The 18,038-nt window shown below is 35.2% G+C and overlaps 2 protein-coding genes across 2 annotated transcripts; one reads left to right on the top strand and one right to left on the bottom strand.

Annotated features, from left to right (window-relative positions):
* Positions 1 to 1,337: 1,337 nt before the first annotated feature.
* On the bottom strand, positions 1,338 to 12,273 carry LOC132800721 (uncharacterized). Its single transcript, XM_060814970.1, has 7 exons — positions 12,234 to 12,273; positions 11,608 to 11,830; positions 11,140 to 11,248; positions 10,593 to 10,938; positions 10,326 to 10,391; positions 10,148 to 10,217; positions 1,338 to 2,612 (listed from the first exon to the last, which is right to left on the bottom strand). The coding sequence occupies exons 1-5, from the start codon at positions 12,271 to 12,273 to the stop codon at positions 10,363 to 10,365; spliced, it is 747 nt and encodes a 248-aa protein (XP_060670953.1). The 3' UTR covers positions 1,338 to 2,612; positions 10,148 to 10,217; positions 10,326 to 10,362.
* A 2,454-nt stretch (positions 12,274 to 14,727) lies between these two features.
* LOC107418410 (protein KINESIN LIGHT CHAIN-RELATED 3) lies at positions 14,728 to 17,744 on the top strand. The gene is made up of 2 exons (XM_016027106.4): positions 14,728 to 16,832; positions 17,148 to 17,744. Exons 1-2 carry the CDS (start codon positions 14,776 to 14,778, stop codon positions 17,359 to 17,361), a joined length of 2,271 nt encoding a protein of 756 aa, XP_015882592.3. The 5' UTR covers positions 14,728 to 14,775; the 3' UTR covers positions 17,362 to 17,744.
* Positions 17,745 to 18,038: the final 294 nt, after the last annotated feature.

Here is an 18,038-nt window from a genome sequence, read left to right as displayed (position 1 = left end):
AAAATTTGAGACACGTTTATGAAATTTTGGGATTTTCTCTCCTTAGTATAATTTTACAATCCCTATTTTACATGTTTTTGCATTCAACACACGTTATGGGATTGTGGGGCCCAAAAAATTGGTAAAATGTGATGGACTGTACACCCTCGGTAATTACCGACGAAACCGTCGGTAATTTTTCCAGGGGGAATTTATTGGTTACCGACAGTTTCCTCGGGAATTACCGAGGGGGTACAGCTATCCTTTTTTTTTGCAAAATTTGAGACACGTTTATGAAATTTTGGGATTTTCTCTCCTTAGTATAATTTTAGAATCCCTATTTTGCATGTTTTTGCATTCAACACACGTTATGGGACTTGTGGGGCCCAAAAAATTGGTAAAATGTGATAGACTGTACACCCTCGGTAATTACCGACGAAACCGTCGGTAATTTTTCCAGGGGGAATTTATTGGTTACCGACAGTTTCCTCGGGAATTACCGAGGGGGTACAGCTATCCTTTTTTTTTGCAAAATTTGAGACACGTTTATGAAATTTTGGGATTTTCTCTCCTTAGTATAATTTTAGAATCCCTATTTTGCATGTTTTTGCATTCAACACACGTTATGGGACTTGTGGGGCCCAAAAAATTGGTAAAATGTGATAGACTGTACACCCTCGGTAATTTTTCCAAAGGGTATTTGGTGGTTACCGACGGTTTCCTCGGGAATTACCGATCGTGTACAGTCATCATATTTTTTTAGAAAATTTGAGAACTTTTCAAGCAATTTTGGGATTTTTTCTCCTTAGGATAATTTTAGAATCCATATTCTGCATGTTTTTGCATTCAACACACATTATGGGACTTGTGGGGCCCAAAAAATTTGTAAAATGTGATTGCCATAGGGGTCTCGGTAATTACCGACGAAACCTTCGGTAATTTTTCCAGAGGGTATATGTTGGTTACCGACGGTTTCATCGGGAATTACCGAAGGTCTACAGTCGTCGTATTTTTTTGGAAAATTTCACAAATTTTCAAGCAATTTTGAGATTTTTTCTCCTTAGGATAATTTTAGAATCCATATTTTGCATGTTTTTGCATTCAACACACATTATGGGACTTGTGGGGCCCAAAAAATTGGTAAAATGTAATTGCCATGGGGGTCTCGGTAATTACCGACGAAACCTTTGGTAATTTTTGAATAAAAAACAAATTGAACATTGTCATTTTTTAATGCTATTTGATCATTTACTTTGTCAGAATTTATCATTAATAATACTACATTTAGCATGTTATTGGTTGGAACACACATTATTGAAGTTGCCGGATGGAATTGTGGTGATTCTTTTACGACGGTGTACAAATGTCAATTACCGATGATGCATCGGTCATTACCATTGGGCAGAAATATCATCCATGCAATAGTAAGAAACATACAAACAACTGAACCAAAAACTGAACACGGAATGATATGTTATCAAAACAATACGATAGATGAATTTGACAACAAAAGAACACATAAAGCCAACGTCTATTATGCCAAAACACATGTTACGTGGTTGAGCAACTAATTGCATTCCTGACTACATTGCATACACACGCATACCGCATAACATGGCCCCATTGTCTGAATATAGCATCACGCAATTGATGGGCCTTCGTTTCAGTGGTGCTGTTGGTTGGTAGTGCTATCAAGAGGTACGGCGGCGGAGCATGATCGGCTGCTGTGATCGACCTGTTTGCACCTCCCACATCTATATTGATGACGCTCCTCTCCTTGAGATTGAATCCTCTTCTTTCTCGGTCTTCCTGACTGTTTGCCAATTTGAGGTGGAAGTACAACCTGGTTTATGACATCATCTGGAGCATGCCACTGACATTTATCTCCAAGTGGATATATGGTTTCCGAATATGCATCACAGAGTGAGTCAACTGAGTAATGCGCCGAGCAAAGGAAATATGGAGAAATATGTCGATGCTTACATGCTGCAATTGCATGGACACAAGGAAATCCATCAATGTCAAATTCCTTGCATGGTCTGCCTTGTCCTCATAATACAACAGATGCTTCGTATTTGGATCTATTGCCATAAGCAGTTCACTGGTGCTAAGTCGAGAGTAAAGCACAATCTTAGAAGGCTTTACCGTTTAATCACCATTGTCATTATTGCATTACTATCCCTTTTTCTTCACTCCTTATGTTCTAGGAGGGTCTGTGTAACTGACATGTTGCTTACAGTATTCCAAAGGGCCTGCATGGTAGCATTGGTTTTTTTTCCCTAGTATTCTAAAGAGAGAATATAATGAAAACAAAGCATTAACTTGGTTAAGTCATATTTCAAAATCATTAGCATACAAGATATCAAACCAATTTTTTCTGAGATTGAGCTCTATTTACTGATTATTTTTTAAGTCAAATTTCCTGTATTGTTGATCTAACCTAACCCTTGACATACTATCACTGATTTACTATATTAATAATTACTTTTTCATTGAACTTTAACATTATTAAAGGTATTCACCATCATTAACCATCTCAGACTTCCAATAAAACACTGAAATCCCAAAGGCAATCAAGTTGAACAAGCATACCTTAAAACGAACTCATAGGTCTAATCCTCTGGCTTTACAGGCTGATTAAGATCATAAAAAACAAAATTAACAATAAATTTTCCAAATTGTCTGACAATTCAGAGCATTATTAGAAGATCAAAATGACACAATAAAAAAGAGATAATGTTACAAAAAATTACGTCAATTTTCATATCCTAGCAAATATTTAAGCAATTTCTTCATGCCATTGAGGTGAGGGTATTCTGCACGCATCAATTGAAAATAGAAAGCTGTCCAACCATTTGGATTATCCTCATAAGCAAGTGAGTTTCGAGAGGTATATTTACAGCTTGTCAAGTGCATTGGACTATTAACCATATAGCATGAATCAAGAAGCTATTTGCATGTCATTTAAAATTTAAGTAATAGCAAGTATATAATTTCAAAGAAAATAGATGCTCTTCATGGAAACAAAAGCTCACATAGAGGCTGCATATCACAATAAACTTTTTTCCTAAAACTTATCCAACAAATTCAAGTCCAGAAATGCTATGCCAATACATGAATATATTTCATATTGTACGCACATTATATATACTTTCAACATTCACTCTCACACACTCACAAAGTAGCAAAAGTTTGTTACGTACAATTTATGCACATAGGGAACCTTTAAAAATACTTCAAAATTTATTTCTTTCTCTTTCATTTCTATAAGGACCCTTTTGTGTTAATAAGAATTTGAAAGGAAATATGGCACTGGATGGATAGTTACCTCTCTACATGGATCATAATCTGGAATTGTTTCTACAGCACGTAATTTATGAGGACATAAAACTGTAGAATCTATATAATAGAAGGCATTCAAGTGTGCCACTTGTTTTTGCAAAGGTGGTAAAGGAAAGCAATGATAATTTGGATATTTCTCCATGAAGTTTCAGCTTATATACATATAAGATTCAAATTTTGATCTTGTCTTCTTAGTCTGACATTGATAATTACATGTGGAAATAAACTGTCTTGAGGAAGTTGTTGTTTGTTAGGAGCATTATTAACCATCACATTAATATTGAATAACGAAACAATTTCCCCAACTTATTGCCATGCTTGGAGTTTGAATTTTATTGAAAAAAAGGATAAAGAAAGAGAAAACAATTCCTAACACATTTTCGTGAAAAAGTTAAAATTTCTATTATGTTTACATTTCAATCTCATTTTAGAATATGAACTTCTCAGTAATATTAGCTTGAGCCTCTTGACCAAACGATGGAAAGAAAAATATCTTATATTCTCCACATATAGAAAAATATTTTATTCTCCACATATACCTTTAGAAATCCATTAAAGCAGGGGTCTTATGGAATAAATTAGCTTTTACAAGACACTCAAATGGACTAATTGACATATGGATATTAAAAATGACAAAAGAAAAAAGAAAATTAAATAATTGTAATATAAATCCCATAAAAGATTCTTATCTTTTGACCACTTTCAAACCAAATAATGTCCAAAAAATTTGATGAGTTTATGAACAATAAATTCATATATAATCAGTGACCAAACCATCATTTTGCAGATTAATCATGTGTAGGTAATCAGCTGCATCAATAGATGTGGAATTATACATACATATGCTAAACTTATTGATGCAAGATGGAAACAACCTCTGAAAACTTATCAGAGAAAAGGAAAAACAGATTCTAAGGCCCAAACATTAATTTGGCATGATCTAGGACAAGATGGGCTTATTTGGGATCTTCAAGGATTTTAGTAGATTAATTTAGTTTCCTATTTTTAATTAGAGCATTTTATTATTTAATTAGGTTTCTTATTGTTTTCAGTTTCTTAATGTTATTAGTTTCCTTATTCAACTAGGTTTCCTATTATTTTAGTTTCCTAATATTATTAGATGATTTTAATATAAATAGAGTTCTTTGTAATTCTGGAGGCAGTTAATCAATATTACAAGAATTTTATGAGATTATTTTCTCTGGTTTTGTGTGATGCAAAACAAACTTAGGTGTGATGCCTAGGGTTTTGGGAGTGATTCCTAAAATCAATCTAGTGTGATACTAGAACCCTATCTATTTCTTTTCTGTTTTTTTTCTTTCCCTATCTGTCCTACATCAGTTTGGTATCAGAGCCAGGTTCCAACCCTAGCCGCGTAAACAGTTCCGTCAACAGTAACTCTTCGGCGTGAACAGTAACCCATAGCGTGAACAGTAATCCGACGTGAACAGTGTCGGTGATCAGATTGTTTCTTTGGATTAAGGAATCATGACTACAAGATCTGGAAAGAGTTTTAGAGGTAGAATAACTGACAATCAATTTGAAGAATTATTTATTCGTATGGTCGAACAAGTGGAGTCTCTTAATGTTCGGGTTAGTAATATTGAAGCCCAAATATCTCAACCTAGCAGTTCTTCAACTAACAATGAACAAGATGAGAATCCTGAAGCCAATGAGGATAAAAGTCAAAAGAAGCTGCCAGCAAAGACAATTCCTCCAGTGCCTTTCCCTACAGCCCAACAGACACCTAATTGGGTGAGAGATATATTGCAATCAACACAAGGACGTCACAATACTTTTGATGACATCACAAAGAGGGTAAAGATTGAAGTACCAGATTTCGAAGGTAAAGTAAATCCAACTGAGTTTGCTGATTGGCTTTCTTCCATTGAAGAATATTTTGATTGGTATGATATGGATGATGATCGGAGAGTAAGGTTCGCTAAGATGAAGCTAGTAGGTCTTGCCAAAATTTGGTGGATGGGTGTTGAAGGAGATTTAAGGAGAATGGGATCACCACCCATTGGTACTTGGCAAGAGATGAAAGCCAAGCTTAGGGAAAAATACATGCCTACCAATTACTATGATAAATTATGTGAGCAAGCAATCAACTTGAAGCAAGGTAATTTATCAGTTGCTGAGTATATGCAGAAGTTTGATGAGTTGAAGACTCGAAGCCAACTACTTGAAGATCCAAGGCAAACATTAGCAAGATTTAAATCTGGTTTGAGGTCCGACATTAGGAGGGAGCTACTAAGACAACCTATCTACAGCTTAGAGCAAGCTTTTCAAGTTTCTTTGGATTTGGAGGAGTATCTTGGAAGTTTCAAAAGACTGGATATAAATCGCAGCAGCAGAGTTGTAACAAATCAGTCTTCAAAACAACCTATGAAGGCCAAGGTACCTGTTCCTAACGCTTCTGAACTTAGAGGAAAAGGCAACCAATGTTTCAAATGTGGACAGCCTGGTCATATGGCATATAATTGTCCTAAAAGAAACCTACACTTGATGTAGAACATCATGAAGAACCTGATCAACAAAGAGAGGAAGATGAAAACAATTTCAACTATGGAGTTTATAATCCTGATGACTTGGAAGAAGATGAAGTAGATACTTCATTAAGTGCTGTTGTTAGACGTATCCTTTCAATTCCAAAAGATGAGAAGGAAGATTGGAAACGCACCTCTATTTTTCAAATGTTGGTTCATTGTGAAAATCAAGCACAAAAACTTATCATTGATGGTGGGAGTAGTATGAATGTTGTGTCGGCATCTATGGTAGGGCGATTAAAACTTCCTATTGAACCGCATCCACATCCATATAAAGTAGCATGGATTGACAGTACTTCAATTCCGGTAACCCAACGCTGTCTAGTTTCTTTTTCATGTGGGGTTTACAATGACTCAATTTGGTGTGATGTGATTCCGATGAAAGTAACACATCTTCTTCTTGGTCGTCCTTGGCTGTATGATAGAGATGTGTTTCATTGTGGGAGAGAAAATACCTACTCTTTCATGTTCAAAGGTAGGAAGGTTGTGTTGAAGCCTATGACGGTAGCTGAGATGGATAAATATAAGGTGGAAAAACCAAGTAAGGTTTCTAACAATCCACAAAAGTCTCTACATATTCTCACTAAGAAGAATTTTGAGCGAGAAAGTAAGAAAAATGGAGTTATATATGCTGTTCTAGCAAAGGAAATAAAGAAGGAAACAGCAACCAGCAAGCAAACGTTTCCAGTAGAGATTCAGAAGTTGTTGTCTGATTTTTCAGATTTGGTTCCGGAAGAATTTCCAAGTGAATTACCTCCTTTACATAACATTCAGCATGCCATAGACTTTGTACCAGGAGCTCAATTACCTAATCTTCCAGCATATCGTATGAATCCTAGCGAGCATGCGGAGCTTAAGAGGCAAGTGGAGGAGTTGCTGTCCAAGGGATTCATCCGTGAGAGTTTAAGTCCTTGTGCTGTTCCTGCTTTACTTACACCTAAGAAAGATGGGAGTTGGCGAATGTGTGTTGATAGTCGTGCGATTAACAAGATTACAATCCAATATCGCTTCCCCATCCCTCGATTTGATGACATGTTGGACATGATGGCTGGTTCGTGTATATTTTCAAAATTGGATCTAAAAAGTGGATATCACCAAATTCGTCTAAGGCCCGGAGATGAGTGGAAAACAGCTTTCAAAACAAAGGATGGTCTTTATGAATGGCTGGTAATGCCATTTGGTCTTTCAAATGCTCCAAGTACATTTATGAGATTTATGAATCAAATTCTACGGCCATTCTTTGGTAAATTTTTGGTAGTATATTTTGATGATATATTGATATATAGCAAGAGCAGGGAAGACCATCTTTCACATTTGCAGCAAGTTATGAGAGTTCTTAGACAAGAGAAGCTCTACATAAATTTGAAGAAATGTTGTTTTATGACATCATCAGTGGTATTCTTAGGTTATGTTGTTTCATCAAGAGGGCTGGAAATGGATCCTTTGAAGATTAAAGCTATCCTAGAGTGGGCAATTCCTAGCTCATTGCAAGAGGTACGAAGCTTTCATGGATTAGCTACATTTTATCGAAGATTTATTCGGAATTTCAGCTCAATTATGGCTCCAATAACTGATTGTATGAAGAAAAATCAATTTCTTTGGACCAAGACAGCAACAAAATCTTTGGAAGAAGTTAAGAAAAGATTGACTGAAGCACCAATTCTTCGACTCCCAGATTTTTCAAAGGTTTTTGAGGTAGCATGTGATGCATCTAATGTGGGAATTGGTGGCATACTTAGTCAAGAAGGGCATCCAATTGCATTTTTCAGTGAGAAATTCAATGAAGCTAAGCAAAAGTATTCTACTTATGACAAAGAATTTTATGCGGTGGTTCAAGCTTTGCGATATTGGCGTCATTATCTCATATCAAAGGAGTTTATTCTATTTTCAGATCATGAAGCCCTCAAGTACATCAACTCACAAAAGAAGATGAATTATCGGCATGGGAAATGGATTTCTTTCTTGCAAGAATACTCATTTCTTATCAAACACAAATCTGGTGCAGAAAACAAGGTTGCTGATGCATTGAGTAGAGTTGTGTATATCTTAGCTTCTATGGCAATTCAAGTTGTGGGGTTTGAATCTCTTAAAAGGGATTATCCTTCTTGTAAGGATTTCAGCCTTATACATGCAGCTTTAACAAGAGGACAGCTAGGTGAATACCCTAATTTTTCACTACATGATGGTTATCTTTTTAAAGAAACCAAACTTTGTTTGCCTAATACATCATTACGTGAGCAAATGATTTGGGAATTACATGGTGGAGGGGCAGCTGGTCATTTTGGAAGAGATAAAACCATAGCCATGGTTGAAGATCGATTCTATTGGCCAACTTTGAAGAGGGATGTTATCAAAACAATTTCTCGATGTCGGATATGTCAATTATCAAAAGGAAGAAAGAAGAATACAGGTTTGTATATGCCTCTTCCCATACCTCATGAGCCATGGAAAGAGTTAAGCATGGATTTTGTTTTAGGATTACCTAAAACAATAAGGGGGCATGATTGCATAATGGTTGTGGTTGATAGATTTTCAAAAATGGCACACTTTATTGCTTGTTCAAAGACCATTGATGCTGTTCACGTAGCTAAATTATTTTTCAAAGAAATAGTTCGTCTTCATGGACTACCTATGACAATAGTTTCAGATCGGGATGTAAAGTTCATGAGTTATTTTTGGAGAACCTTATGGAAGACAATGAATACTAAATTGAAGTTCTCTTCTGCTTTTCATCCACAATCAGATGGTCAAACAGAAGTTGTAAATCGAAGCTTGGGAGATTTACTTCGCTGTTTAGTTGGAGATCACATATCTAGTTGGGATCAAATACTTCCTATGGCAGAATTTGCATATAATAGCTCCATGAATAGGAGCACAGGTCGCAGTCCATTTGAAATTGTAACTGGGATGCTCCCTAGGAAGCCTATTGACTTGGTTCCTTTACCTTTGGCAGCAAGACCAAGTGCTGAAGCTGAAACTTTTGGAAGACACATTCAAGAAATTCATGATGATATTCGCAGAAAAATTGCTCTAAGTAATGAAAGCTACAAGGCACATGCTGATTTGAAGAGAAAATTTGCTGAATTTAATGAAGGGGATATGGTAATGGGTCGGATAAGGCCTGAGCGTTTTCCTAGGGGCACTTATAAGAAGCTACATTCAAGGAATGTTGGTCCATATAAGATTTTAAAGAAAATCAGCTCAAATGCCTATGTCCTTGATCTACCAAAGGATATGGGTATAAGTAATGTCTTCAATATTGAGGATCTAAGTTCTTATGAGGGACATGAAAATGATACAGCAAGAGGTAGCAAGGCAGCAATCTACCATCTACATTTCGATTAAAAGAGGAAATTGAAGATGTTGTTGATCATCAAATAGTATCAACTAGAGGTGGAGGATATCAACGGTATCTTATCAAGTGGAAGGACCGACCACTTTCAGATTGCACATGGATCACTGACCAAGAATTTCAGAAACTCAATCAAGACCTCTATGATCAATTTCATGCCATCAACTCGCCGGGGTCGAGTTTTTCTAAGCCAAGGGGAATTGATGCAAGATGGAAACAACCTCTGAAAACTTATCAGAGAAAAGGAAAAACAGATTCTAAGGCCCAAACATTAATTTGGCATGATCTAGGACAAGATGGGCTTATTTGGGATCTTCAAGGATTTTAGTAGATTAATTTAGTTTCCTATTTTTAATTAGAGCATTTTATTATTTAATTAGGTTTCCTATTGTTTTCAGTTTCTTAATGTTATTAGTTTCCTTATTCAACTAGGTTTCCTATTATTTTAGTTTCCTAATATTATTAGATGATTTTAATATAAATAGAGTTCTTTGTAATTCTGGAGGCAGTTAATCAATATTACAAGAATTTTATGAGATTATTTTCTCTGGTTTTGTGTGATGCAAAACAAACTTAGGTGTGATGCCTAGGGTTTTGGGAGTGATTCCTAAAATCAATCTAGTGTGATACTAGAACCCTATCTATTTCTTTTCTGTTTTTTTTCTTTCCCTATCTGTCCTACATCACTTATGATGGTGGAAATTAGAAAAACAAATAAATAAATAATGTATGTCAAAAAAATTACAACGGAATTGGGAAAAAATAAATCATTCAACAAAGTTTTCTTTTAGCAAGCTGTGCATGATAAGATCCATAAAAATTTACTAGAATCCCAACACAGTGAAAAGCCATGCCTTATCTAAAGATGAAAAATGCAGAGTAAATTACTACAGGAGAAATATTGAAGGAGCCTACAGGAACACACCTACACCAAGAGTTCCAACCAGAAAACCAACAATGTTTACATCCTTTGCCTTCTCTTGACCAGGTAACATCTGTACAAACATCATCACTCTTTTAGTAAAACAAATTGTACATTAATACAAGTAGGGGTGTGGATTTTTAGAAAGGAGAAAAGAGAGTACCATTATTTGAGACCATACCTATGCTTAAGAATTCTTCTTTGTTGAGATAAGTCTGTCACCATGCAATTAGACTTTGCATCATATCTGATTAAAACCAGTAATACCATAATTAAAGAAAGATTTATTAATTTAGAGAAAGAGAGAGAGAACTAGCACAAGGACTTGCATATACTAGAAGAATTTGGCAAAAGGAAAAGTAAACTTAATAACACAATAAATATCTCAAGCAATATTACATGCAGACACAATAAATTTCATACAAAACCAGGTAAGTTATATGTATACCTATTTCACAACCATATAACGTCAGTACAACACTTGCAAATGCAGCATTTCCACAACCAATCCAAAAAAACAAGTAGTCCTCCATTTTGTATTCCTCATGTAATTCCCAGACCAAGCCTCCAATGGTATATCTATTACCAACCACTGTCCTGATACATTTATCATCAGAGAAGACACTAGCTGCTTCCAAGCTCCCATTGGAGATCTTACGAGATTCTGATGGATTCATGTCCGAAGACATAGTTTCAGCAAATTGGATTTCTAATCTAGAGCTATTCATACATGCTTCTACCACTTCATCTCTTATATGCTGTATCAAATGTGCATATTCTAGCCCAAAGGGAACCTGCATTTAGATTGAATGAACTATGTTGAGATTGGATAGCTGAGATAATTTGTTTTGGCTACATGTGAAACGACATGATCTCAGTACTAAATCTTCCTAAAGGTGAAAAAAAAATAAAAAAATAAAAAAATAAACATGCTTATTGCAAATTTAGTAAAGCATAGAAGTTCATAATAATAATTCTCTAGTAAACCACTTTACCAGGAAAGGTTTGCCGTTTCTCACAGCATGATCTGATAAATTTTTTACACAATTGGACACACCAGTTGAAGCTTTTCCAAAAACAAAGAATGCTGGAAGAGTTGTAGTCCTGCCAATAATGAAAAAGAAGAGGCTTTTGAAACTATGAAACCAAAATTAATTGTTGCATAATATACAGAAACAAAATAACCACTTTTTAAGTTCAAAAGGTAAAAAAAGAAGAAGAAGCTTCATTGGCTTCAAAACCTAATCTTGATGCCAAAAAAGAACGAATTTCTCAGAATAATGTCTTATGAGTTTGGTACAAAAACTCATTGTTTTTTTTTTTTTTTTTTTTTTTTTTTTTTTTTTTTTTTGCTTTAAAACAAACAATCCTATAATATAGTTTGTAAAAAAAAAAATAAATAAATAAATAAAATAAAATAAAATAAAAAGGCTTTAGTAAAGGTATCATTAACGAGAACTCACGGGCTGAAGCACGCGTGGCCGTGGTGCACGACATAATCAGCATTGATGTGCGATGCTCCGACCTCATCCACGCAACAGCTACTGTACGCTGTGTCGGCCATCATAAACAAAGATACATCTTTCACGTTGCCATTCCAGTCGCTATCGGATTGAGATTCTCGTAGACACCAAAGCTTGTCCAGTAAAACACTCCCAACTATCACCGACTCATTTAGGAGCTCATCTGGGAAATGAACTTTACAAACTTGGTTAGTTTAGTTCTATTCACAAACCAAAACACAATCGCCCTAAAAACTTAGTAAAAAGGCGGCGCAAAATAATCTATTTCTGCTATTTCATATGTTTTAGTTTTTCCAAAGAAAAAAAAAAAAAAAAAAGACACGAGAATCAAAGAGGAGTAATCACCTGTAAAGCGACTCTGGTGAAGCCGCCACTGCTAATGAACTCAGCGGTCCGAGTGATTTCATAATTCGATTCCAAGTCTATGGTCGAAGAAAGAAATCAGCAAACTAATCACACAAAAGTTCCCTGCAACTCTCTCTCTCTCTCTCTCTCTCCACTGCTTCAGAATCAATGTCGTATGTGTTATGGTCCACCATTTAGACGCCTGAAATTAAGCATAAAACCTCCTTCCACAGCTTCAAGATCGTCCTTCGAATCCAACATCAAAAAGCACTATGAGAAGAAAGAAAGAAAGAGGGAAATTGGATATGATATGCGGTAGGTGGGATATTGATAAGAGTGAGAAAGAAATTGTACGTGGTTTATAGAGTAAGGGTAAGGTTGGAATAATGAAAAGAGGGTGGGTAGATAAAAAAGATTTAAAAGAGGGAGGGTATTTCTCATTAACGTGTTTAAAATAAGGGTACTGGGCCAAATTCCCCAAGATTAAATGGGCGACTACTGACTAGGCTAGATTACAGAGCGACGAATCTAGTTGGGCTTTACTGTTATTGTATAAAGGCATAGAAACAATTCAAAAGGGTAAACAAATTGATTTATGAGCGAGAATGAATCGAGATTTATAACAATTTGGGATTCTTGATTGCATTGAATTGGATAAGATTATTTTACATTGTTTTAAATTTAATATTCAATGTAATCTAGTATTCCAAATGGATTTAAAACTATATGAATTTCTCAAACTTTTTGTAATATAGATTTGTTTGACAATCAAAGAGGAGTTGTGAATCTACTTTTCGTACCCTTGTACAGTAGAATAAGTAATGCCACATTATTATGCTTGATGGCTTTGTTTTGTGGTTGATATACTTGGTAGAATTGCATATTACATATAACATAATTAAACTATTGCTATAAATGGTCTTAGCTATCATTGAAGGTTATCATCAACTCTAATAATTAAAGCTTTTTTCTTATGTGATTTGAAGAGGACTACTTGGTGAACTTTCAACATCTATAATTATTGTATTCAATATCCATCAATTTTTCTCTCTTTTACATATTTTTTTTAGAAATAACATATATATAGATAAAATTGCAACTAAAATTTAATAGACGTTGATTTAGACAGATCAGTGTCCTAATCCAACTACCAAACGATCCTTTGAGCCTAAATGTTCCTAATGATGAGGCTGTGTGGGGTGTATTATACCGGCCAATCCACATGCTATCTCTCCTTTCTCATATACCCACAACTACTCTTACATGCTTATCCATCCATACCTATTTCATATACAATTTTTTTTTTTTTCCCCTTCCTCACAATTTTAAATTTTTAAAAAATATATATAAAAATCCTATTCAACCTTAAAAAATTAGACAAAATCCTTCATTGATATAAAACAATTATTTTATTTTATTTTGTTTTTAATAAAAGTCCATTATAAAAATTTGTAAGCAAATCCACCTGTAAAATCCCAACAAATCTCTAATATTGTATTACAATATAGTATTTGTGCCACTGTTTTATTAAATATGAGGGATGATTTCATTGATCCGCTTCAATAGTTAATTATAATGATTAAGTACAAAAAATATTTGGGATTGAGAATTAAATACATTAGTTCGTAAATTATACTGCATTATGTACAATCTAAGTTAACTTTATAAGTTGAAACCAATTTGCAAATGAGTTTTAAAACTACAAAGTGAATTTATGAATGAATTTGCCAAATTCCAAAGAATGACTGTACAAATATTTTTTTATGAAGAAAAAGACTTTTGTCTAAGTTGAATGTATAATATATATTTTTTTTGTTTGAAAAAAAAAAAAAATCTGTTGGTGAGTATTATCGGTCCAAATTTTAAAAAATTATGCACCATTAATATTTTGTGTCTTTGTAATTCGATAGTAGTCCACAAATTATCCAATTCACTATCCTTATCATCCTCTTTCACCCTATGCAACACGTGAAATTCACATCAAAGCTCAGTTAGGACATATCAGAATTCGAACCAACAACTCCTACAAGTAGATGTGGTACATCTTGAACCCACAACTCCTAAATGTACAATATCTTTCTTAAATTAAGAGAATTAACATAATTATAATCAAACTCTTATGGTTATGCCGGATATAGTATAATATATACATACATACATACATATATATATATATAAGTTCTGATCCAACTAACAACATTACTAATTAACCTCATAAAGAATAATATTTAAGTAAAATTAGCAAACCATGGATAGATCTACTGAAATCATCAGATAATAAAAAAACAAAAGTCAAAAACAAAACTACAAAGTTTCTACATTTTTTATTTTATTTGATGTTAAATCATGTCAATACTACTCATTGCAAGGTTAGCAATATTTCGACTTAATATCTAAACTGTCTATTAGCATCTAACCACATTTGTCAAAAGAAAATTACCATCTAACCACCCTATTAGCACTAATAAACGGCTGACTGCTCATCGTAATTTGGGCTACAAAGTCCATTTCAAAATAATAATAATAATAATTATGTATGTTATCATATAATATACGTATATTATATGATCTAAAACACAGGTCGACGATGAACTTGAAACTTGAAATTACAATGACCATTTTTTATTTTTTATTTTTTTAAGCTGAAATCATGAAATCAGAAAAAGTGTTCACGTGGATCTGTTATGGCAATTGTTTGATAAGCATATGTTGTTCCATTATTTGATTTTGGGATTTTGTTGATCTGGTATTTAGAACAAAAAGATGCCTGGAATAGTTATGGATGGTATTAGTGAAGAAGGGGTAATGAATGGAATAAATGGAAATTCTACACCTTCTAAAGAAAATGAAGCAGTGAGTAAATCCCCAAAGAGTGCATCAAGTCCACAGAACCCCCGTAGTGCCGGTCAGAGCCCCCGTAGTGCCGATCAGAGCCCCAAGAATGTTGTTCCTCAGAGCCCCCAGAATGGAGGTCATGATCTTCCTGGTGATATGGTGGTTGACACCTCAATCGAGCAGCTTTATGAAAATGTTTGTGACATGCAAAGTTCTGATCGGTCACCTTCGAGGCGCAGCTTTGGGTCTGATGGTGATGAGTCTAGGATTGACTCAGAGCTTCGCCATCTTGTTGGAGGAGAGATGAAGGAAGTTGAGATAATGGAAGAGGAAGTGCTTGAAAAGCCGGTGGATGATTCTCGTAGTGAGTCTGCTTCAAAGAAAGGAAGTTTGTCTGCAGGTAAAAAACCAGGAAAGGTGGAGAGGACAAGATCTGCTAGTACAAAATCTGTTTCTTCTGGGAATTCAAAGAAAGCTTCTTCCTTGCCAGTGGATTCTGAAACATCAAAGCCTAGTGATACCAAGGACAAAACTCCAGAGAAACCTCCGATAAATAGGCGAGATAAGAATATAAGGAAATATAAGAAGAAACAACGAAATTCTCCTTTAGGAGGGGTGAAGCTACAGAATGGAACTGAAGATTCAACTGAATCTGGATTAGATAATCCGGATCTGGGGCCCTTTTTGCTTAAGCAAGCAAGGGGCTTGATTTCTTTAGGGGATAATCCCCAGAAAGCTCTTGAACTAGCTCTACGAGCAGCGAAATCATTTGAAATATGTTCAGATGGGAAACCAAGTTTAGAACTAGTGATGTGTTTGCATGTTACAGCAGCAATATACTGTAGCTTAGGCCAGTATAATGAGGCAATTCCAGTTCTTGAGCGCTCGATTGAGATTCCAGTGATTGAGGAAGGCCAGGGGCATGCCCTTGCTAAATTTGCAGGTCACATGCAGTTAGGTGATACTTATGCAATGCTGGGCATGCTTGAGAATTCAATTATGGCTTACACAACGGGATTGGAAATCCAAAAACAAGTTTTGGGAGAAACAGACCCAAGAGTTGGTGAGACCTGTAGATATCTGGCTGAAGCTCATGTTCAAGCGTTGCAGTTTGATGAGGCTCAGAAGCTTTGTCAGATGGCTCTTGATATTCATAAACAAAATGGTTCCCCTGCTTCTGTGGAAGAGGCAGCAGATAGGAGGCTCATGGGTCTTATATGTGAAACAAAGGGAGATCATGAAGCTGCTCTGGAGCACCTTGTTTTAGCCAGCATGGCAATGGTGGCAAATGGACAGGAAGTGGAGGTTGCTTCTGTTGATTGCAGCATTGGAGATACATACTTATCTTTGTCTCGGTACGATGAGGCTGTTTTTGCTTATCAGAAAGCACTTACTGTGTTCAAGACCTCCAAAGGTGAGAACCATCCATCCGTTGGTTCAGTTTTCATCCGTCTAGCTGATTTGTACAACAGAACTGGAAAATTGAGGGAATCAAAATCTTACTGTGAGAATGCCCTCCGAATTTATGAGAAGCCTGTTCCTGGAATTCCTCCAGAGGAGATAGCTAGTGGCCTCACTGATATTTCTGCTATCTATGAATCAATGGATGAGCTTGAGCAGGCAATCAAGTTGCTACAGAAGGCTTTAAGTATATACAATGATGCTCCTGGTCAGCAGAGCACAATAGCTGGAATTGAAGCTCAGATGGGGGTCATGTACTATATGCTGGGGAATTATTCAGAATCTTACAACTCCTTCAAGAGTGCCATTTCAAAACTCCGGGCAAGTGGAGAGAAGAAATCTGCCTTCTTTGGAATTGCTCTAAACCAAATGGGGCTTGCCTGTGTACAGCGTTATGCTATCAATGAGGCTGCGGAATTATTTGAAGAAGCAAGGACTATTTTGGAACAAGAGTGCGGACCATATCACCCTGACACACTTGGGGTATATAGCAACCTAGCTGGCACATATGATGCAGTTGGCAGGTATGGACTCTCTGTGATTCTCTTATTTCTTTCTTTGGTATGTTATCTTGCTAATATACATTTCAATCCAATTGTTTCTGAAGATAATCAATTTAGTTTGGTTTAACATGCCTCTGTTTAATCTGCAAAATTTTAGACATGTATATATTTCTTCCCTTTGACCTTTATGAAAACACAAGTTTTCAGCATATGCTATTGCAAAATCAACTTATGTGGATATTTAGTTTTATTAAACTATGAATTTTTAGTGAGACTTTAACTATATGTACAAGTTCTTTGATTTCTTCTTTCTTAATACTTTTGAATTTCTTTCAGGTTGGATGAAGCGATCGAAGTCTTAGAGTATGTTGTTGGCATGAGGGAGGAAAAACTAGGGACTGCAAATCCTGATGTGGATGATGAGAAAAGAAGGTTGGCTGAGCTACTGAGAGAAGCAGGAAGAGTCAGAAACAGAAAAAATAGGTCGCTGGAGAACCTCCTTGATTCCAACTCACATGGAATAACGAATGATGATAGTAAGTTAGGATAAAAATGGTTTTCACATTTCAGGAATTAATTATGTTGTATTATACCACTATTTAAGAGCGAGCCAAGATTTAAAAGAAAAATGAACAAAGAAATAGAAACAAAATAATAAAGAAATAGTTGATGGTTGATTGTTTATTAGATTCTTGTTGTGGAGGGTGAATGAAATGACCATAGGTGGGGTTTTGGTTGTATAATTTTGTTTACCCTATCATATCGGTCAAAGTTTATAAGTTATTCTGTATCTCACTATTTTAGAAAGTGTTCTAAGACATGGTGGTGCTTCCATTATATGTATTTTCACCATTCATGATCTATACATTTGTTTACATTGTACTGACTGACATATTTCTTTAGATAATGTACACTTTTGATTTATATTAAGAATTATGAAATTTCAGTTGCTGCAATTTAGTTGTATTCTTTTTACACTTTTTGTAGTTTTTCATTCCATGGTCAGAGACATAGACTATCAACAATATCATATTAACATAATTACATAATGCCTCTAGAAGGTAGGGATTTTTTTTTTGGGATGATAGCCTCTAGAAGTTGTTTTACCATTATCCACATGGCAGCAGCAATATAATAATTATCAAAATGCAGCCCATTCCCTTTTTTTTTTTTTTTTTTTTTTTTTTTTTTTCGGTTTGCCAAGCAATAGATTGCTTTTAGTTGAAT

This window comes from Ziziphus jujuba, chromosome 2 (assembly GCF_031755915.1).
Source record: "Ziziphus jujuba cultivar Dongzao chromosome 2, ASM3175591v1".
Classification (NCBI taxonomy): domain Eukaryota; kingdom Viridiplantae; phylum Streptophyta; class Magnoliopsida; order Rosales; family Rhamnaceae; genus Ziziphus; species Ziziphus jujuba.
This window is presented reverse-complemented; position numbering and strand designations above follow the sequence as displayed.